General features: G+C 43.5%; 1 protein-coding gene across 1 annotated transcript in view; it reads right to left on the bottom strand.

Moving 5' to 3' along the window:
• ak9 (adenylate kinase 9) overlaps positions 1 to 17,831 on the bottom strand; it is a 370,082-nt gene that overhangs the window by 87,809 nt on the left and 264,442 nt on the right. Inside the window, exons 27-32 of the mRNA XM_078213534.1 lie at positions 17,512 to 17,781; positions 10,441 to 10,565; positions 7,573 to 7,792; positions 6,332 to 6,620; positions 5,668 to 5,865; positions 5,125 to 5,288 (exon numbers count right to left, since the gene is read on the bottom strand). Coding sequence (XP_078069660.1) covers positions 5,125 to 5,288; positions 5,668 to 5,865; positions 6,332 to 6,620; positions 7,573 to 7,792; positions 10,441 to 10,565; positions 17,512 to 17,781 — 1,266 coding nt within the window. The remainder of the gene's footprint in view (positions 1 to 5,124; positions 5,289 to 5,667; positions 5,866 to 6,331; positions 6,621 to 7,572; positions 7,793 to 10,440; positions 10,566 to 17,511; positions 17,782 to 17,831) is intronic.

Genomic DNA, 17,831 nt, shown 5'->3' with positions numbered 1-17,831 from the left:
TGCTCTCTCTCAGATGCCTTGACCAAGGATTCACTTCCAGGATTTCAATCTCTCTTCTCAGTATTCCTCTGCCTTGCAGTCACTTGCATTCAAGCTTCCACATAATCAATCAGGCAGCCAGCCATGTCAATAGAACACTACTGTTTCACAGACTGCATTAATGTGTCACCAACCTTTTGGTTTACCTCGGATGTCTGATTTCCCACTTTGAATCTGGTTTTTGCAGCTGCAGCTTTCTTTAAAGCAAAGCAGATTTTCTCCTTAAATTCTTGAATTCTCCTGAATTCGCCTTTTTCAACTTGTTGTTCTTGCTCTTTGTTTCTTTAATCTCAGTCTCTTTGGGGCTTCTCTTTCATTCCCTGGTTTTTGGAACATTTAGCTTCTGGACTTTCTTTCCGTCCCTTACTCCATTGTCCTGCTTCTTTGCTGGTAGTGTCTGAGAGAGTTGCTTTCTACTTAGGTACCTGGCTCCAACTGAACTACAAGTGTTTATGCATGTCAGCATGGGTTCCTGATTGCTAAGCAATAGCCTAGTCTTTCTTTAGACTCTCTTTGTTTCCATGTCGTAAACCTTTAATTACAATGCAGGCACAGTTTGAAATGAAACCAAATCTCACACACATGCAAGCACCTTTGTTTAACATGAACCTAACTGAAGTTTTAACCCTTTCTTAAACAGAAATATAAAATTAAACTGACTTAAAGCTATGCCTTATTTCTCACACCCACAAATTCAAATCTTGATTACTTAAAGCTCCCTCCGTTTCCAGACAGGAGGTGAATGTTTAGAGGGAGAGGAGAAGATGAGGATGCTTAAGGGGAGAGGCAAACTTAGTAATGGAAGTCAAGAAATGGGCATTTGAGGTGAGAAGGCAGCTGGGTAACAAGTGGCATAGAGTGGAAACTTGGGTGGAGAAAGATTGGGGCTTGGAGTAAAGGTGGAGGCCGGACAATCATTCACAATGGACAGGCACTGGGGAGTCAGGTGGTGAGTTACTCTCCATAGAATTCCCAGCCTCTGACCTGCTCTTGTAGCCACAGTACTTATTTCGCTGATTGAGGTCTGTTACTGCTTAATGGTAACACCAGGATGCTGATATTGGTAGATTCGTCAATTGTAATGTACTAATTATCAAGGGGAGAAGGTTGGATTCTCATTTGTTGGAGATGGTTATTGCTTGGTACTTGTGTGGTATGAATATTATCACTATAAGCCTGAGCCTGAATATTGTCCAGGTCTTCCTATATATGGGCAAGGAAAATAAAAGCTCATGGGTAGAGAGTAACATATTGGCAAAGATGGAAAATTGGCTAGCTAACTGAAAACAAAGGTAGACACAAATGGGTCTTTTTCTGGTTGGCAGGGTATAATAAGTAGTGTGCCATAAGGATTAGACCTTGAGAGAGCAGAAGACTCAGAAGGAAGGTAATGAAAACGTCAGAGAGGAGGCACTAAAAGACAATAAATGACACCAGCAAGAGAGGAGCAAGAGAATTGCAGAATGGAAACAAGTCAATACTTTGTCAGAGACAGATCTGGCCAACCATGAAGCCAAGGGTTTAGCTGAAGTTTGCACAAGTGGTAATGAAGGCTTCATTTGTGAAATGCATACATCCAGTAAGAACATGATGGATTCCCCTCAGACGAAATGCAATAATTAAAGGTCTCAAAAGAAATGAGAGATTATTGAACATAAAGACGAATCAGCAAAAAGAATTAAAGCTCTGGAGAAGACATTAAAACAGGATGAATTGGCTGACAGCAAACTTGGAGAAAAAATAAGTTCCAAAACATGCAAAAATAAGTTAAGAGGGAGAAATTAATAAAGACAATGAAGGATAAGCTGTTCCATAAAAGGGTCACATGGTCTTGAAATGTTAACTATGTTTCTCTCTCCATAGATGCTGCCAGAAGTGCTGAATTGATCCAGCACTTTGTTTTTATTCCAGATTTCCAGCATCCGCCGTAATTTGTTTTTATTGGAGAATAAGCTGAACTCCATGAAAAAACAACTGGAAAATAAGAACAATTCATGTTTAGAATTGAAGCAGGAGAATAAGAGCTTGAAGAAAAAACTTATAGAAGAAACTAAGAGTTTAGTGCTTAAAGAACTGAACACTAATACCACTCCTTCAAATGTGACATACAGAGAATGTGAAAGAACTGTCAAGTCTTAAGATCGTGTTGCATTGTCATAGGAAGTAAACAATGCACTATTTGAAGAAAACAAAGGTAGTTTTTAAGGGATTTGTTTTTGTATTGGTAAACATTAGAAATAAGGTATTGTTTTAATTTAATGCGTTTAATTTAATGTTTCTGTGCCTGGAAGGGAAAAAACCTATAGTCAGATTCATGCTGGACAGTGTTTGTGTGCACAGGGGTTGGTTAAGTTCCAACTGTGATTCTATTGCGCTTAGAGAGGGTTACGGTGTGAAGAGTAAATAAACTAGCAGTGGTTGCTTAGCAACTGGGGCCTTGAAAGGTAGAAAAGCTTTTCAGTTTTAGTTTTAGCTGAATATATTGCAGTTGAAGAAGGACACCAGGGAGTGGACATCTTGCAACTCTGCCAGAAGAAAGACTGTTCAGGACGGGAGCTGTAGAGGCAGGTTTCCCAAAAGAACAGTTAGGTTCCAGGTAACCAGGGAAATGGGACAGAAAGAACGTCTTAAGGTGACTGAAGTTAAGAAAACAGAGACCAAAGTATTGTTCAGAAGAATTCAAGGAAGAGTAAATCAAACGTTTGATGCCATTTTAATAGAGTATGGGAGTTGAGAGTTAAATCAATTGTGAACAGGTTGGACAGCAGTCAAGACTACTAAATCCAAACGGAGATGGCGTAAAACGTGGATACTCTGTCAAAACTGGAGGAGAAGATTTGGTTAAAAGAATCATTTGGAAAACCTGGAATGGATTTTGGAATGCAAACCATTAATGAAAAGCATAAGTGTGAAAGAAGATTTAAGTGCTTTTGGAAGTGGAGTTTGGAAATTCTGACATGACAATCGTCTGGGGGATTCGGAGGAGAAATCCACAGAAATATACTTGGGTTCAGAGCGGAATTCCATGCCACCCGCTCCTGGTACCTCATTCTCCCCAGAACCCAATTCTCCCCAGAAGTGTAATTTCTGGCCAGTACCAAGTCTCCCTCTGAAATGTCCTCAGTTTGGCATGTTCAGCTCAATGCCCTATTTGCACCTCCTCGTTCGTCTCCACCACTCATCTTGCCTCATCAGGCATCAATAGATCAAACATTGTATGCAACTGTCTCCTAAACAGCAACGCTGATGGGGAGCATGTCATTGTTGCATGGGGCGGGGGTTCCTGTACACGCTCAAGAATTGGTTCAATATTTGCATCAATGACCCTTCCCCCCGTGAAGCCTCCATGGATTGTTTAACATGCTGCACAAAATGCTCCGCTAGTCCATTCGTCTCTGGGAGTAGGGCTTAGACTTTACCAGATACCAGAAATGTTGGAGAATGCAAGATTTAATGAGAGGGAAGAACTGAGGGAGATCAATATTAGTGGAGAAATGGTGTTGGGAAAATTGATGGGTTTGAAGGCGAATAAGTCCCCAGGGCCTGATAATCTACATCCCAGAGTACTTAAGGAAGTAGCTCTAGAAATAGTGGATGCATTGGTGGTCATCTTCCAGGATTCTATAGACACTGAACAGTCCCTACAGATTGGAGGGTAGCTAATTCACTCCAATATTCAACAAGGAAAGTACAGAGAAAACAGGGAATTATAGACCAGTAAGCCTAACATCGGTAGTGGGGAAAATTCTTGAATACATTATCAAGGACTTTATAGTGGAGCATTTAGAAAGCAGTGGCAGGATCACACAGAGTCAGCATGGATTTATGAAGGGGAAATCATGCTTGACAATTCTGTTGGAATTCTTTGAAGATGTAACTAGTAGAGTTGACAAGGGTGAGCCAGTTGATGTGGTATATTTGGACTTTCTGAAAGTGTTTGACAAAGTCCCACATAAGAGATTATCGTGCAGGATTAAAGCACATGGGATTGGGGGAAGTCTATTGAGATGGATAGAAAACTGGTTGGCAGAGAGGAAACAAAGAGTAGGAATTAATGGGTCCTTTTCAAATTGGCAGGCAGTAACTAGTGGGGTGCTACAGCGATCGGTGCTGGGACCCCAGCTATTCACAATATATATTAATGATTTGGATGAGGGAACAAAATGTAACATCTCAAAAGTTGCAGATGATACCAAGTTGAGGGGAGGGTGAACTATGATGAGGATGCAGAGATCCTTCAGAATGATCTGGACAGGTTGGGTGAGTGGGCAGATCAATAGCAGATGCAGTATAATTTGGATAAATATGAGGTTATTCACTTCGGAAGCAAAAATAAGAAGGCAGATTACTACCTGAATGTAAATTGGGAGAGAGGAATGTGCAGCGGGACCTGGGTATCCTTGTGCACCAGTCGCTGAAGGTAAGCATGCAGGTGCAGCAGGCGGTAAAGAAGGCAAATGGTATGTTGGCCTTCATTGCGGGAGGTTGCGAGTACAGGAGTAGGGATGTGTTGTTGCAATTATACATGGCCTTGGGGAGGCCACACCTAGTTTTGGTCTCCTTTTCTGAGGATGTTCTTGCTCGAGGGAGTGCAGTGAAGGTTTACCAGGCTGATTCTGGGGACGATGGGACTGATGTATAAGGAGAGATTAACTAGATTAGGATTGGTTTTGCTGGAGTTCAGACGAATGAGGGAGGATCTCATAGAGACTTATAAAATTCTAACAGGACCAGACAGGGTAGATGCAGGGAGGATGTTCCCGAAGGTGGGGGCGTCCAAGGGTCACAGTCTGAGGATTCAGGGTAGACCATTTAGGATGGAGATGAGGAGACATTCCTCCACCCAAAGAGTGGCGAGCCTGTGGAATTCATTACCATGGGAAGTAGTTGATGCGAAAACATTGAATGTATTCAAGAGGCGGCTAAGTATAGCGCTTGGGGCAAATGGGATCAAAGGTTATGGGGAGAAAGCAGGATTAGGCTATTGAGTTGGATGATCAGCCATGATCATGATGAATGACGGAACAGGCTCGAAGAGCCAAATGGCCTCCTCCTGCTCCTATCTTCTATGTTTCTATTTTTTACATGATGAAAGTCATGCAGCTCCATGTGCTCTTCAAAGTCCCTCGATACAAACCGTGGTCCATTGTCACTTACAACCTGGTTTGGATATCCAAACCTAGCAAACATGTCATCAAGCTTCTCCAAGGTCGCTCTGTGTCTGAAGTCATACATATCACTTCTGGCCACTTGAAGTGTGCGTCAACAGCCACCAGTGGCATCTGGCCTTTTACTGACCCCGCAAAATCTATGGGGACACACTCCCAAGGCCCTTTTGGCCATTTCCATGGGTGCAATGGCAACGCAGGAGGTGCCTTCCAAATCTTGGCACACGAATCGCACAAACCTGTTTTCTCCTCAATGCAGGCATCGACTTTTCGCCACCACACATAACTGTGGGGCACCTCTTTCATCCACACCACCTCTGAGTGCCCTTGCTGCAATTGCTCCAATACTTTCCTTCTCAAATACTGGGGAATGACAACCCATATGCCCCACAACAAACAACTGTCCTGCATCTACAGTTCCCACTGTCAACTTAAACATGGTCTCAGTTCTGGATCCTACAGTCAACTTGTTTGCCCGTTGCGGACAGGTCGACTACTTGACTCAGTATGGGATCCTTCCTTGTAGCTTGTTTCACCTCAGCAGCTGTAATTGGTACCTTATCCTTGAGAGAAGTAGATGGATAACCTCGTCCAAGACATCTCTTTGACACGGCAACAGTAGTCTGGATAACGTATCCGTATTTGCATGTTATTCCGACTGTTCATAGTGGATTTCATACGAGGGGCCCGACAATATCAATACCCACCTCTGCAACCAAGCTGTGGCCAGAGATGGAATCCCTGAGTGAGGTCCCAAAATCTTGGTCAGCAGTCTATGGTCTGTCAGCAACACAAACTTCCTGCCATACAAGTAGTGGTGAAACTTAGAAATGCCGAAAATGATGCCAAGTGCTTCCTTTTCTATTTGCACGTAGTTCTCTTCCAGAGGGATCTCGATGCAAATGCAATGGGCCTCTCTTCGCAATTCGGTATACGTCAGACGTCACTGCTACTTTGCCATACGGTGACGCATCGCAGGCCAGCTCAGAGGAATTTAGGGGTTAAAATGGACTAAGACCATGGACTCCTTCTAAGCCTTCTCACACTCCAGCACCCACTGCCACGTCTATCCCTATATCAACTGATGCAGGGATTTCAAAACTGTCACAAAATCAGGCACAAACTTGTGATAAGGAAAGATCTCAGCTGGGGCACGTTTTCCAGTGTCAGCACCTTCATTCTGGCTCCAAGCTTCTTTGGTGCTGTATGCAATCCTTCCCTGTCAATAACATGACCTAAATAGTTGACCGAGTCCTTAAAAAACTCACACTTGCCTTTTCTAATCTGCAATCCATGTTCCTGCAGCCTCTTCAACATCTCTTCTAAATTCCGCAAATGTTCCTCATCTGTGGAACCTGTCACCAGGATGTCATTCAAGTAACATTGAACTCTTGGAAAATCTGGTCCATTGCTCTTTGAAAAATGGCTGGGGCCAACGTGATACCAAAAGGCAGTCGTTAACCCCTTTTGAGTGATAATGTTTAAGTGGTGGCTGAGAGTCTTTGGCTACCCCCACCTGAAAGTTCCATCTTGGTAAACTTTTGACTGCCAGCAAGGCCACTAAAAACAGGTCTTCAAAAAGGGGCAACGGATATTGATCCACCAATAGATCAGGGTTCACTGTGACTTTAAAATTCCAACATAGCCTCATTGAGCCCTCCGTCTTCATTACAGGAATGGCCACAAAGGCAGCATTCCTCAGTCCATTATGTCCACCTCCATTGGAAAGTGACTAGATGATTTTTGATTGTTAGTCAAACAACTTTTTTCTCATGTCTTTCTTTTTCTGTTATAAATAGTAAACAAAAGTTTTCAAAGATATTTAAAAATAACACTTTTTTATTACCCCTATGGATTTTTCTCCAGAGTTTCTCTCAGAGGGGTCCTGGAGATTAACCTTTAATTCCTGGATAATTCAGGGTAATCCTGCAGGGTTTGTAATCGTACATAGCCACTGGTGGAAAGATTGGTCCATGGGCGGGGCAGGGTGGGGTGATAGGAGCCCTATCAGTTGCCCACATTGTTCACGCGGGACCTCTTTCCCCTAATGCAAGATTTTTTCTGCATCCAGAACCCACCCAGTAGTACCTCGAAATTGCATTGGGGTCCAATGTGCATCAGAGGAAACTGATTTGTATAGATCAATGTAGCTGCTGTTTGGTTCAGGTGCAGGTCAAACTAGTATAAGGCAAGTTAAACTGATCACAGAGTGAGCAATTTGCTAAAGTACTTAGTATAGCTGATTAACAAAACACATAAATGAAATTAACCAAGTATAGTTTTATTATTTACAATAAGTAACATGTTATAAGAGGACAGTTTCTATACAACAAGATTTCATTACCAAGAAATCTTTGATGCATACCTTTATTTTTTTCTTCAGCTCCTTTATTTTGTTCCTGCGTTCTATCTTTTGGTTGTGTTTTTCTCTCCACTTTGATAGTCTTTGAGGAAGGGTCCATTCTATCACATTAGACTCTTCCACTTTGATGTAAATAGCTGCATCTGGGAATAGGTTATTGCTTGCTAGGTATTGGACTTCATCTGTTGTGGTAGGGAAACCATCCATTACAAACCCTTTGGATCTGTGAAATGCAATGTTCATCCATAGTGGTTTATATTGTCTTCACAATATAAGATTTTTTATGACAAACTATCTTCTTTATCAATTATCATCGTGATGGGCTTGAATTTCCCGGCCCGCTCCGTTGCTTGAGTAGTGAAGTGGGCCGGGAAATGTCAGCGGGGGGCCTGTAGCGGGAGTCACGATCGGCGTCTAGCTGATTGTGACTTTCCCAGCCCATTTTTGTGAACGTAATCAGCCTAGCGCCAGAAATCAGCACAAGTTGATTTCAATATGGAAATCTGAATTTTGATGTCATTAGCAAGTCCGGGACGGTATTGCCTGGGCTCACTAATGTTCCCGCCCCCCCGGAAGAGGTTCCCACCAGCAGGGATATGGGACCAGGCATGGTCACCTCTCTGGTGGGGAGAGAGGTCATTGAGACACCCCAGGAGGTGGGGACAAGGGGGTGCCCCTTGAGCAGTTCCAGCCTAGCACTGCCAGCCTGGCACTGTCCGCTGGGCACCAGGCAGTGCCAAGTGGGCAGGCCTGAGAAAGAGGCAGGATCTACTGGGGGGGGGGGGGGGGGGGGGGGGGGGGGGCTGATCAGTGGTGGTGGAGGGGGACCCGTTGCACACTCTGTATCAATGGGGAGCAATCGGGGCTGACCATGGGGAGGGGAGAATAGGGCTGGCTGTGTGGGGGTGGGGCTGGATCAGGGCTGGCTAAGGGGGACGCATGGTCGACGAGGCCAGTGATCGGGGCGGTGGTCGGGGATGACATTGGTAGGCCAGCACATGTAATGTTCTCAAAGAATTCCACCAAATTAGTCAAACGTGATGCAGCATAGGAAGCATTCTTTCTGGTTGTATCACAGTCTTGTATGGCTCCTGCTCTGTCCAAGACCTCAGGAAACTACAAAGGGTCGTGAACGATGCCCAATCCATCACCCAAACCAGCCTCCCACCCAGTGGCTCCATCTACACTTCCCGCTGCTTCAGCAAAGCAGCCAGCATAATTAAGGACCTCACGCACCATGGACATACTCTCTTCCATCTTCTTTCATCAGGAAAAAGATACAAAAGTCTGAGGACACGTACCAACCAATACAAGAACAGCTTCTTCCCTGCTGCCATCAGACTTTTGAATGGACTTACCTTGCATTAAGTTGATCTTTCTCTGCACCCTAGCTATGACTGTAACACTACATTCTGCACTCTCTCCTTTCCTTCTCTATGTACGGTATGCTTTGTCTGTATGGCGTGCAAGAAACAATACTTCTTACTGTATACTAATACATGTGACAATAATGAATCAAATCAAATCAAATCACTAGACGAAGAAACCAGAGACGCAAAGTAATGCAGATGGTGAAATTTGAATTCAATTGAAATAATCTGGAATTAAAGGTCTAATGTTTACCTTGAAACTAGCTTGATTGTCGGAAAAAACCATCTGGTTCATGAATGTCCTTTAGAGAAGAAAATCTGCCGTCCTTATCTGGTATGGCCTACAGGTGACTCCAAGTAATTCCAATGTGACTCCAATGTGGTTGACTTTAAATGCCCTCTGAACTGGCCTAGCAGGCAGCACAGTTCAAGGGCGATTAAGAATGGGAATAATGCTGGTCTGCCAACACCCACATCCTGCAAATAAATAATGAGGGCACGCTAGCGTTAACCATGACAGGTCCCAGGTCCCCCATGACATGCACCTGGCGATTAGAACCTGCTGGAGGCACACAGGTGAGTCCTGCCTGCAGTGGGGGAGAGGGGTTCCCTTTAAAAAGGGTGGCCTGATCTTTTAAAAGTTGCTGGCAGGGACAACATGATTAACGCAGGCAGCATATAGCACTCATATACAGAAGCAGACAGCACAAATTTAATGTGCTGTTTGCAACAGAATCAATGGACACGAACTAATTGTATACCACTGTGCTCACATCTGTTTTCAGGAATTAGCCAAATTCTCCCCGACTGCATTTATCCAACTCTACAGCTGTTCAACTTTGTACTTTTTATTATTCAACTCTTATTATTTCTTCCATCTTGTGTTTAATCTTCAAGACACACTTCCATGCTCTTTATTTATCAAATTGCTCTGCAATCAACTTTAATCTCATTATGTGTTGTTTACACGTATTCTAACCAGGCGACTAAGTGCATATAATTCTAATGGGCAGAATTTTCCACACCCCTTCTCCCCATGGCGTGTTTTGCGGTGGCAGCCCACCATTGGCCAGCTGCAGGATCTTCTGGTCCCACTGCTGTCAATGGGTTTTCCCATTATTCACACCGTCCACTGCTGGGGAACTCGCAGCAGGGGGTTTGCCATTGGTGGGACTGGAGGATCCTGCTCGTGGAACAACCAGAAAACTTCCGCCCACATTTTAAAAAATTCATTCAGAATTATTCAAAATAAGAATATTGGACTTTTAGCTTTAGTATTAGAGTCATAGAGTCATAGAGGTTTACAGCATGGAAACAGGCCCTTTGGCCCAACTTGTCCATGCTGCCCTTTTATTGTTTTATGTGCTTTTGGTTGCTGCATCAAACCAAGGATTTAACTAAATCGCCAGCATTATACTTAAAAATTTATACTGGAGTTCCTGCTAAATTAATTTGAAATTTACTCAGGTAAGCTCTTGTATTTGAAATAAATTAAACTCACTTGTATGGTTCTTCAGTCCACCACTTTGGAATAAGATTGTTAAGGACATCTGCTGATAATGGTTCATCTTCAAGCAGGTATGCTTTCATGGCCTCTTCTTCAGGAGTAAATTCCACTTCTTCTCCCTAGGTAATAATACAAAAATAATATAACTAAAATTGAGCAGTAATAGACCATACTGCCTTTTGAGGCTACTCCACATTCAATATGATCATGGCTAGTCTACTACCTTGACTCCAATTTCCTGCTTGTATCCCATATCCCTTGATCCCCAGGATTACCAAAAATCTGCCTATCTCTGTTTTAAATATGTTCAGTGATGGAATATACACAATATTTTGAGGTGGGGAATTTCAAAGATTCATCTTCTTCATCCTCTCTGAATGAAATTGCTCCTCATCTCAGTCCTAAATGGTAAGCTCCATATCTTCAGACTTTGACCTGGATTCTCCCCTCCCATTGACATTGGCTGGAGGTGGGAGGGTGGGGCAAGAGGGGTGGTGAGTAGCGACAGGAGTGGAAAATATTGCAAGAGTTGCAAATTTTGTTGTTTTTTTACATTGATGCTAACACGTAACCCATTGTCCCCTCACCCCATCATTTCCTGATATTTAACATTAGCAACATCATTTAAATATATTAACATATAATTATCAGACCCCTACACCTGAATCATTCCCCCCATCCCTATCAGTAAATCCAGGCACTTCAGCATAATGCATGAAACCTAATTGATCTCCCAAGGCACTTGGTTGACCTTGCAAGCACAACTCCCAGGGAAGCTCAGGTGAGTGTAGCGCTCAGAACAAAGAGGGTCATGCCTGGGCACTGCCCTTGGTATTTCCCAGGGCCAGGGAGCAGTGCTGTGGGGAGGGGTGATTCCAGGGTGAACTCCTTTGCTCTCTTGGAGTTGATGCAGCTGATAAAAATGACACCCCAATTCTCGTCCGGTGGGCAGCACCCAGCTTGCTCCTGACCATCTGGCAGGCTTCAATGACCTCCGGTCACACTGGCAAGGACCTCCACCGGCAAGCAGGGAAGGACAACTGAGCCCATACGATTGCTTTCAGGACTCACTAATCACATTTTAATCGGCTACTGAATATTTAAATCAGCCTTGCGCCAGGCAGAACAGGACCGGTAACATCGTGAGAGGCGAGAAACTGGGCACAAGCCCAACTTTTTGCCTCTCGCCCGATCTTCTCAGCTCACCATGCCCATCAACTGGTGTGAAGAGCTGGTAAGATCACCCCCTTAGAACCTTTTTGGAAAGATTCAGCCCAAAATATTTGGTCAATGTCTCTGCCATTTCTTCATTCCCCATGATAATTTCATCTATCTCTACCCCTGTGGGAGTATTGTTTACTTTAGCTGCTCTCTTCCTTTTCATACAGTTATAAAAGCTCTTACAATCTTTTTTTATATTTCCGGATTGTGTACTTTCATATTCTATTTTTCTTTCTATTAAATTTTTGGTCATCTTTTGCTGGATTCGAAAAACATCCAATTCTCAAGCTCACTACTATTCTTTGTCACAATGTTTTAATCTTAACTTTATTTCTAAGCTGTAAGTGGATCTTTCCAAGTCTTTGTTTTTCAATAGAATGGATTTTTATTGAACATTTTGAATTGTTTCTTTAAATGTCTCCCACTGTTTATTTATTGTCATATCATTTAGTTTATTAGCCCAAACAACCTTAGTCAACTCTCCACTTACATCCATGTTTAAATCTAAGATTTTTGTTTGAAACTGGAAAATGTCACTCAGACTGAGAACAAAGAACAAAGAAAACTACTTGACAGGAACAGGCTCTTCGCCCCTCCAAGCCTACGCTGATCATGATGCCCTAATTAAATTTTAAAAAAATCTCTGCCCTTACTCGGTCCATATCCCTCTATTCCCTCCCTATTAATGTACCCATCCAGATGCCTCTTAAATGTTGCTAATGTGTCTGCTTCCACCACATCCTCTGGCAGCACGTTCCTGGCATCCATCACTCTTTGCGTGAAAAACTTTCCCCACACATCTCCCTTAAACTTTCCCCCTCTCACCTTTAAACTGTGTCCCCTTGAAATTGACACTTCCACCCTGGGAAAAGGCCTCTGACTATCCACTCTTTCTATACCTCTCATAATTTTGTAGACCGCTATCAGGTCTCCCTTCAGCCTCCGTCTTTCCAGTGAAAGATTTATTCAATCTTTCCTCATAGTCAATGCCATCCAAACCAGGTAACATCCTGGTGAAACTTCTTTGCACTCTCTCCAAAGCTTCCATGTTCTTCTGGTAGTGTGGTGACCAGAACTGCACGCAATACTCCAAATGCTTAACCAAGGTTTTATATAGCTGCAACATGATTTCCCAGCTCTTGTACTCAATGCCCTGGGTGATGAAGGCGAGCATGCCATATGCCTTCTTAAATCACCTTGGCCACCTGTATTGCCACTTTTAGGGAACTGTGGACCTGCACGCCCAGATCCCTCTGTATGTTAATATTCCTAAGGGTTCTGCCATTTACAGTATAATTAACATCTAAATTTGATCCCCCAAAATGCATCACATCGCATTTGGCCAGATTAAACTCCATCAGACATTTCTGTGCCCACTTAATATGGAACTCAATTGTATTATGATAACATTTTCCCAATGGATCTTTTCCTATAAGAATATGAAGTAACCCTTCCTCGTTGTAAAATACTAGATCTAAAATAGCTTTATTCTGAGCTGATTTTATATAGAAACATAGAAACACAGAAACTAGAAGCAGGAGTAGGCCATTCAGCCCTTCAGACCTGCTCTACCATTTATTTTGATCATGGCTGATCATCGGATTCAATATCCTGATCTCCCCTTCCCCCCATATCCCTTGATCCCTTTAGCCCCAAGAGCTATATCTAAGTTCTTCTTGAAATCAGATGTTTTGGCCTCAACTACATTCTGTGGTAATGAATTCTACACATTCACCACCTTCTGGGTGAAGAAATTTCTCCTCACCTCAGTTCTAAAAGGTTTACCCCTATCCTCAAACTATGACCCCTAGTTCTAGACTCCCTCGCCATTGGGAACATTCTTTCTGAATCTACCATGTTTAACCCTGTTAGAATTTTATAAGTTTCTATGAGATCCCCTCTCACTCTTCTACACGCCAGTGAATATAATCCTAACCGACTTAAGTCTCTCCTCATATGACAGACCTGCCATCCCAGGAATCAGCCTGGTAAACCTTCGCTGTACTCCATCTATAGCAAGGACATTCTTACTCAGATAAGGACACCAAAACTGCACACATTATTCTAGGTATGGCCTCACCAACGTCCTATACAATTGCAGCAAAACATCCCTATCCCTATACTCAAATCCTCTCGCTATGAAGGCCAACATACCATTGGCTTTTTTTACAGCCTGCTGTACCTGCAGCCTTCTTTATTGCCTGCTGTATCTGCAATAGGAACCTGTACCTATAACTTATTGTTCCAGGAAACTGTCACAAATACATTCTACAAATTCATCTTCCAGGCAACGTTTGCCAATTTGGTCCAGACTATATGAAGATTAAAACCATCCACAATTAATATATTTTCTTCGTTACAAGCTCCAATTAATTTTGGCTAATGCTCTGTCCAAAAGTATAACTAATGTTTGGGAGCCTGTAAACTACTTCTGACTCTTGTTATTCCTAATCTTCATCAATTCTTATTCTACTTCATGATCTTCTGACCCAGATCATATCTCACTACTGTCCTTATGTCATTCTTTACTATCAGGGCTACTCCCCCACCTTTTCCATTCTTTCTGACTTTTTGAACTGTTGTACATCAGAAAATTTTTATTTCTTAACCTTAGTCACCTTGAAACCATAAACTGTTATCTCTTTGTGCCATTACTTCATTTATTTTATACAAGTGTGTTGTACGTTCAGATAAAGAGTCTTTAATTTAATTTTGCTATTTCCATTATTTGCATGGACCTTATTTGCTGTTGCACTATTTAAACTCTCTGTTGTTTCTTTCTTCAGTCTGCTTTCCATTACCCAAATCATTATTCACACTGCAATCTTCTCTACATTGCAGAGACCAAACACAGATTGGGTGACTGTTGTGATCTCCAATCAGTTTGCAAGCATGATCCTGAATTTTGAACGACCTAGTTTTTCACCTCAGTCTCGTGGTGATATCTATGTCCTCAGCCTACTGCAGTGTTCCAATGCAGTTCAACGCAAACTCAAAGAACAGAACCTTATCTTGCAAGTAGGTACATTACAGCCTCAATATTTTTTTCAACAATTTCAGACTGTAATCTCTGTTTCCCCATTTTGTTTCCTTTTCTTTGCATGTGTTGGTCTTAATCCTGTTTTTCTCATCATTGCTTTCAGACCACAATATTATTTTATCATTCACACGTTCTCTGGACCCAGTTTTTGTTTCTTTATTTATCTCTATGCCCCTTGGCTCTGCTGCATCAACTCTTGGTCATTTCATGGACCGACGTTTCTCAGAAATCGGCAAAGGCCAATGATGGTTGGGAAAAGTGGCAGTGAAGCTGCCGACAGCACCAGTGGCTTTCTCCACCGTGAAGTTCCACATATAGGCTGGGATTCTCCCCAAAAAATTCTAAGTGCCAAATTCACGTAAAAACTGGAGTAACTCCCGCTGGTTTTTTTAGCGGGATTTTCAAACTGAATCTCCCACACTTTGTGCACTGCAGAGTGCCTCAGGGAGATTCATGCTAGAAATCCAGGGGCGGGGCCTCTTCCCACTGAAGATGCCGGCAGCATTGTGCTGAGCAGGCCACTGCTCATGCGCCAATCTGTCATAGCAGAGATCAGAGCATGCGCAGTAGCCCTGCATGCGCAGTAGCTGGTCCCCCGATCGCTGGCCAGCTCAATTGCTGGCCTGCCAGCACAGCAACCCCACATTGCTGCCCCTCCGATCCCCCCACCCCTCGATCACTGGCATTCCAGATGGCTCCGGGCCAGCCCCGACCCCCACACCGGCCCGCCTCGATTTCCCTGACTTCTCCCGCCCCCCACAGTCCCGATCTCCCCAACCCGCCCCCCCTAACGCCTGGCAGTCCCAACCACACCCCCACCTCCAGCAGCCTCCACCCCTCCCCCCATCCCAGTGGCCAGCCCCGATCAGTCCCTTCCCTCGATCTACCATAGATCCCTATGTGGAGTGGCAGCGGGAACCCCATCCTCAACGATCTCCTCCCTATAAGCCCCGCCCCTCCCCGGTGGGCAGAGTGAAAGTACCCCTTGGGCATTGCCACTTTGCTCCTTGGCAGTGCCAGGGGGCCAGGCTGGCACTGCCAGGCTGGCAATGCCCAGGGGGTATTCCTCCTTACCCAACCTCCATGGTCTTCCTTCACTCCAGCATTGTCGGGCCATCAGATCCCCATTAGTGGGGAGCTGTTGTAAACCCTGCTGCAGTGAACCACTCCTAGTGGGGCGGGGGGGGATTACCATATTTAAATTAGCTCTGTGCCAATTTAAGACGCACGGAAGCCATGGCACCCAGTGGGGAGCCTGCTATGTGGCCACTGCTGATGTCTCCTGGCCTGCTGTGCTGGCTGGGAGAATCGCCCCCAGAGAGTAAAAATCTTAAAGGGTAGAGACCATAACGTAACACTGCTCTCTAATTTGTCTCCCCTGTCAGCAACTTAGTCACTTGAAGATGAGGGTGCTATTTTTAGAGGCCACCCCAACGCAAACAAGTTCACCCTGGAACAGTGTCCAGGGGCAGTGCTCACCCTTGAGCGATGCACTCACCTGAGCTCCTCTAGGAGGTCTGTGGGAATGTCCTGGGAGACCACTTGGGTTTTATGCCGTTCTGTCCTCACGCTGATGTGAAGGTGTGAAAGGATTTTATGATGGGGATGGGCGGGCGGGAGAATGGGATGATTCAGGTGGAGATGCCTGATAATATATGCTAATGAATTCAAATGATGTTCCCAATGTTGAATGTTGAGAAATGCTCACTGTCTCTGATGGAGGGAAGGGATATTCATGTTACGTGTTTACATCAGTGTGAAACATGATTTGGGAGTTCTTGTGCAATTTTCCACTCCTGTCACTGAACCGCCTGATGTGATCAGGAGCAGAAAATCCCTGCCCATGTCTTTCACCTTCACCCTATCTTCCCTTTTTTTAAACTATCTCCATCGTTTCACTTAGTTATAAGCTATGATTACATTTCTAAATTTTCTTAATTCTGATAAAAGGTCTTGACCTAAAATTTAAACTCAGTTTCACTATCCACAGATGCTGCGAGACCTGGTATTTCCAGCGTTTTTTGTTTTTATTTCAGATTTCCAGCATCTGCAGTATTTTATTTTTGAAAAATATAACCGCCTCCCCTTAATATTCAACCTCATTGCCATTGATGAATCCCTCACCACCATTAACATTCTGGGATTTACCACTAACAAAAAAACTTAACTGGACTAATTATGTAAATGCTGTGGCTACAAGAATAGGTCAGAAGCTGGGAGTTCTGCAGCAAGTAACTCTTGAAGCCTGTCCACCTTCTACAAGGCATAAGTCAGGAATACATTCCGCTTGCCTGGATGAGTGTAGCTCCAACAGCACTCAAGAAGCTCAACACATTCAAAACAAAGCAGGTCGCTTGGTTGACATTTCATTCACCATCTTAAAACATTCACCCCAGGTCCATCTTCTCAAGGACAGTTAGGGATGAGCAGCAAATGCTGACCTTGCCAGCGACAGTTACATCCCGTAGATAAAAAAAACATAGCAGTAGTATGTTCATAGGGTATTAAATGGACAGATTCACATCCGGGAATGGTACTTTTCTCAACCCATGCCCACAAAGACACATTCTATTGGGAATCGTTGGCCTTTTCTCTCTTTGGTCAAGCAGTACTAGGTGCTCTTCAATTAAGGTTTGCTAACTTAATGCAGATTAGTAGATAATTTTACATTCTTGGCTGGACAATTTAGTTCCTCTGTGTCCTGACTATCAGAGAACTCTAGGCTGTGTTTTTAAATTGATGGTTGGGGAAATGACAATTAACATTTTTATATTTGTTTCTGTTAAATAATATTTCAGTTGTACCTCTTGTTTTTCTTCAGTTTCAACTTCAATGTTTTCAGGTTGTTCACCCCGTTCGAGAGCCGCAATGGTTGCTATGTCAGCCAGCTCCTGTTCTGTTGGTTCATCATCATATTCAGGCCCAATTTTTTTCTTAGTTTTAGGGAAAAGATGCTCCTGAAGAAGTTCCATGAACTGAATGTGAAAGATACCTAATTTGTTTGCCAGCCACCTGCTGTGCATTGTTTTACCAGATCTTTTAGGCCCGAATACGAATACTCTCAGCGGAGGTGGCTGAAAATAAAAAACATATTTTCATGGGTGATTCTTTTCAGATCTAAAAC

This window comes from Mustelus asterias, chromosome 5 (genome assembly GCF_964213995.1).
Source record: "Mustelus asterias chromosome 5, sMusAst1.hap1.1, whole genome shotgun sequence".
NCBI lineage: Eukaryota > Metazoa > Chordata > Chondrichthyes > Carcharhiniformes > Triakidae > Mustelus > Mustelus asterias.
Note: the sequence above shows the minus strand (reverse complement) of the source record. Positions and strands in the feature narration are given on the sequence as shown.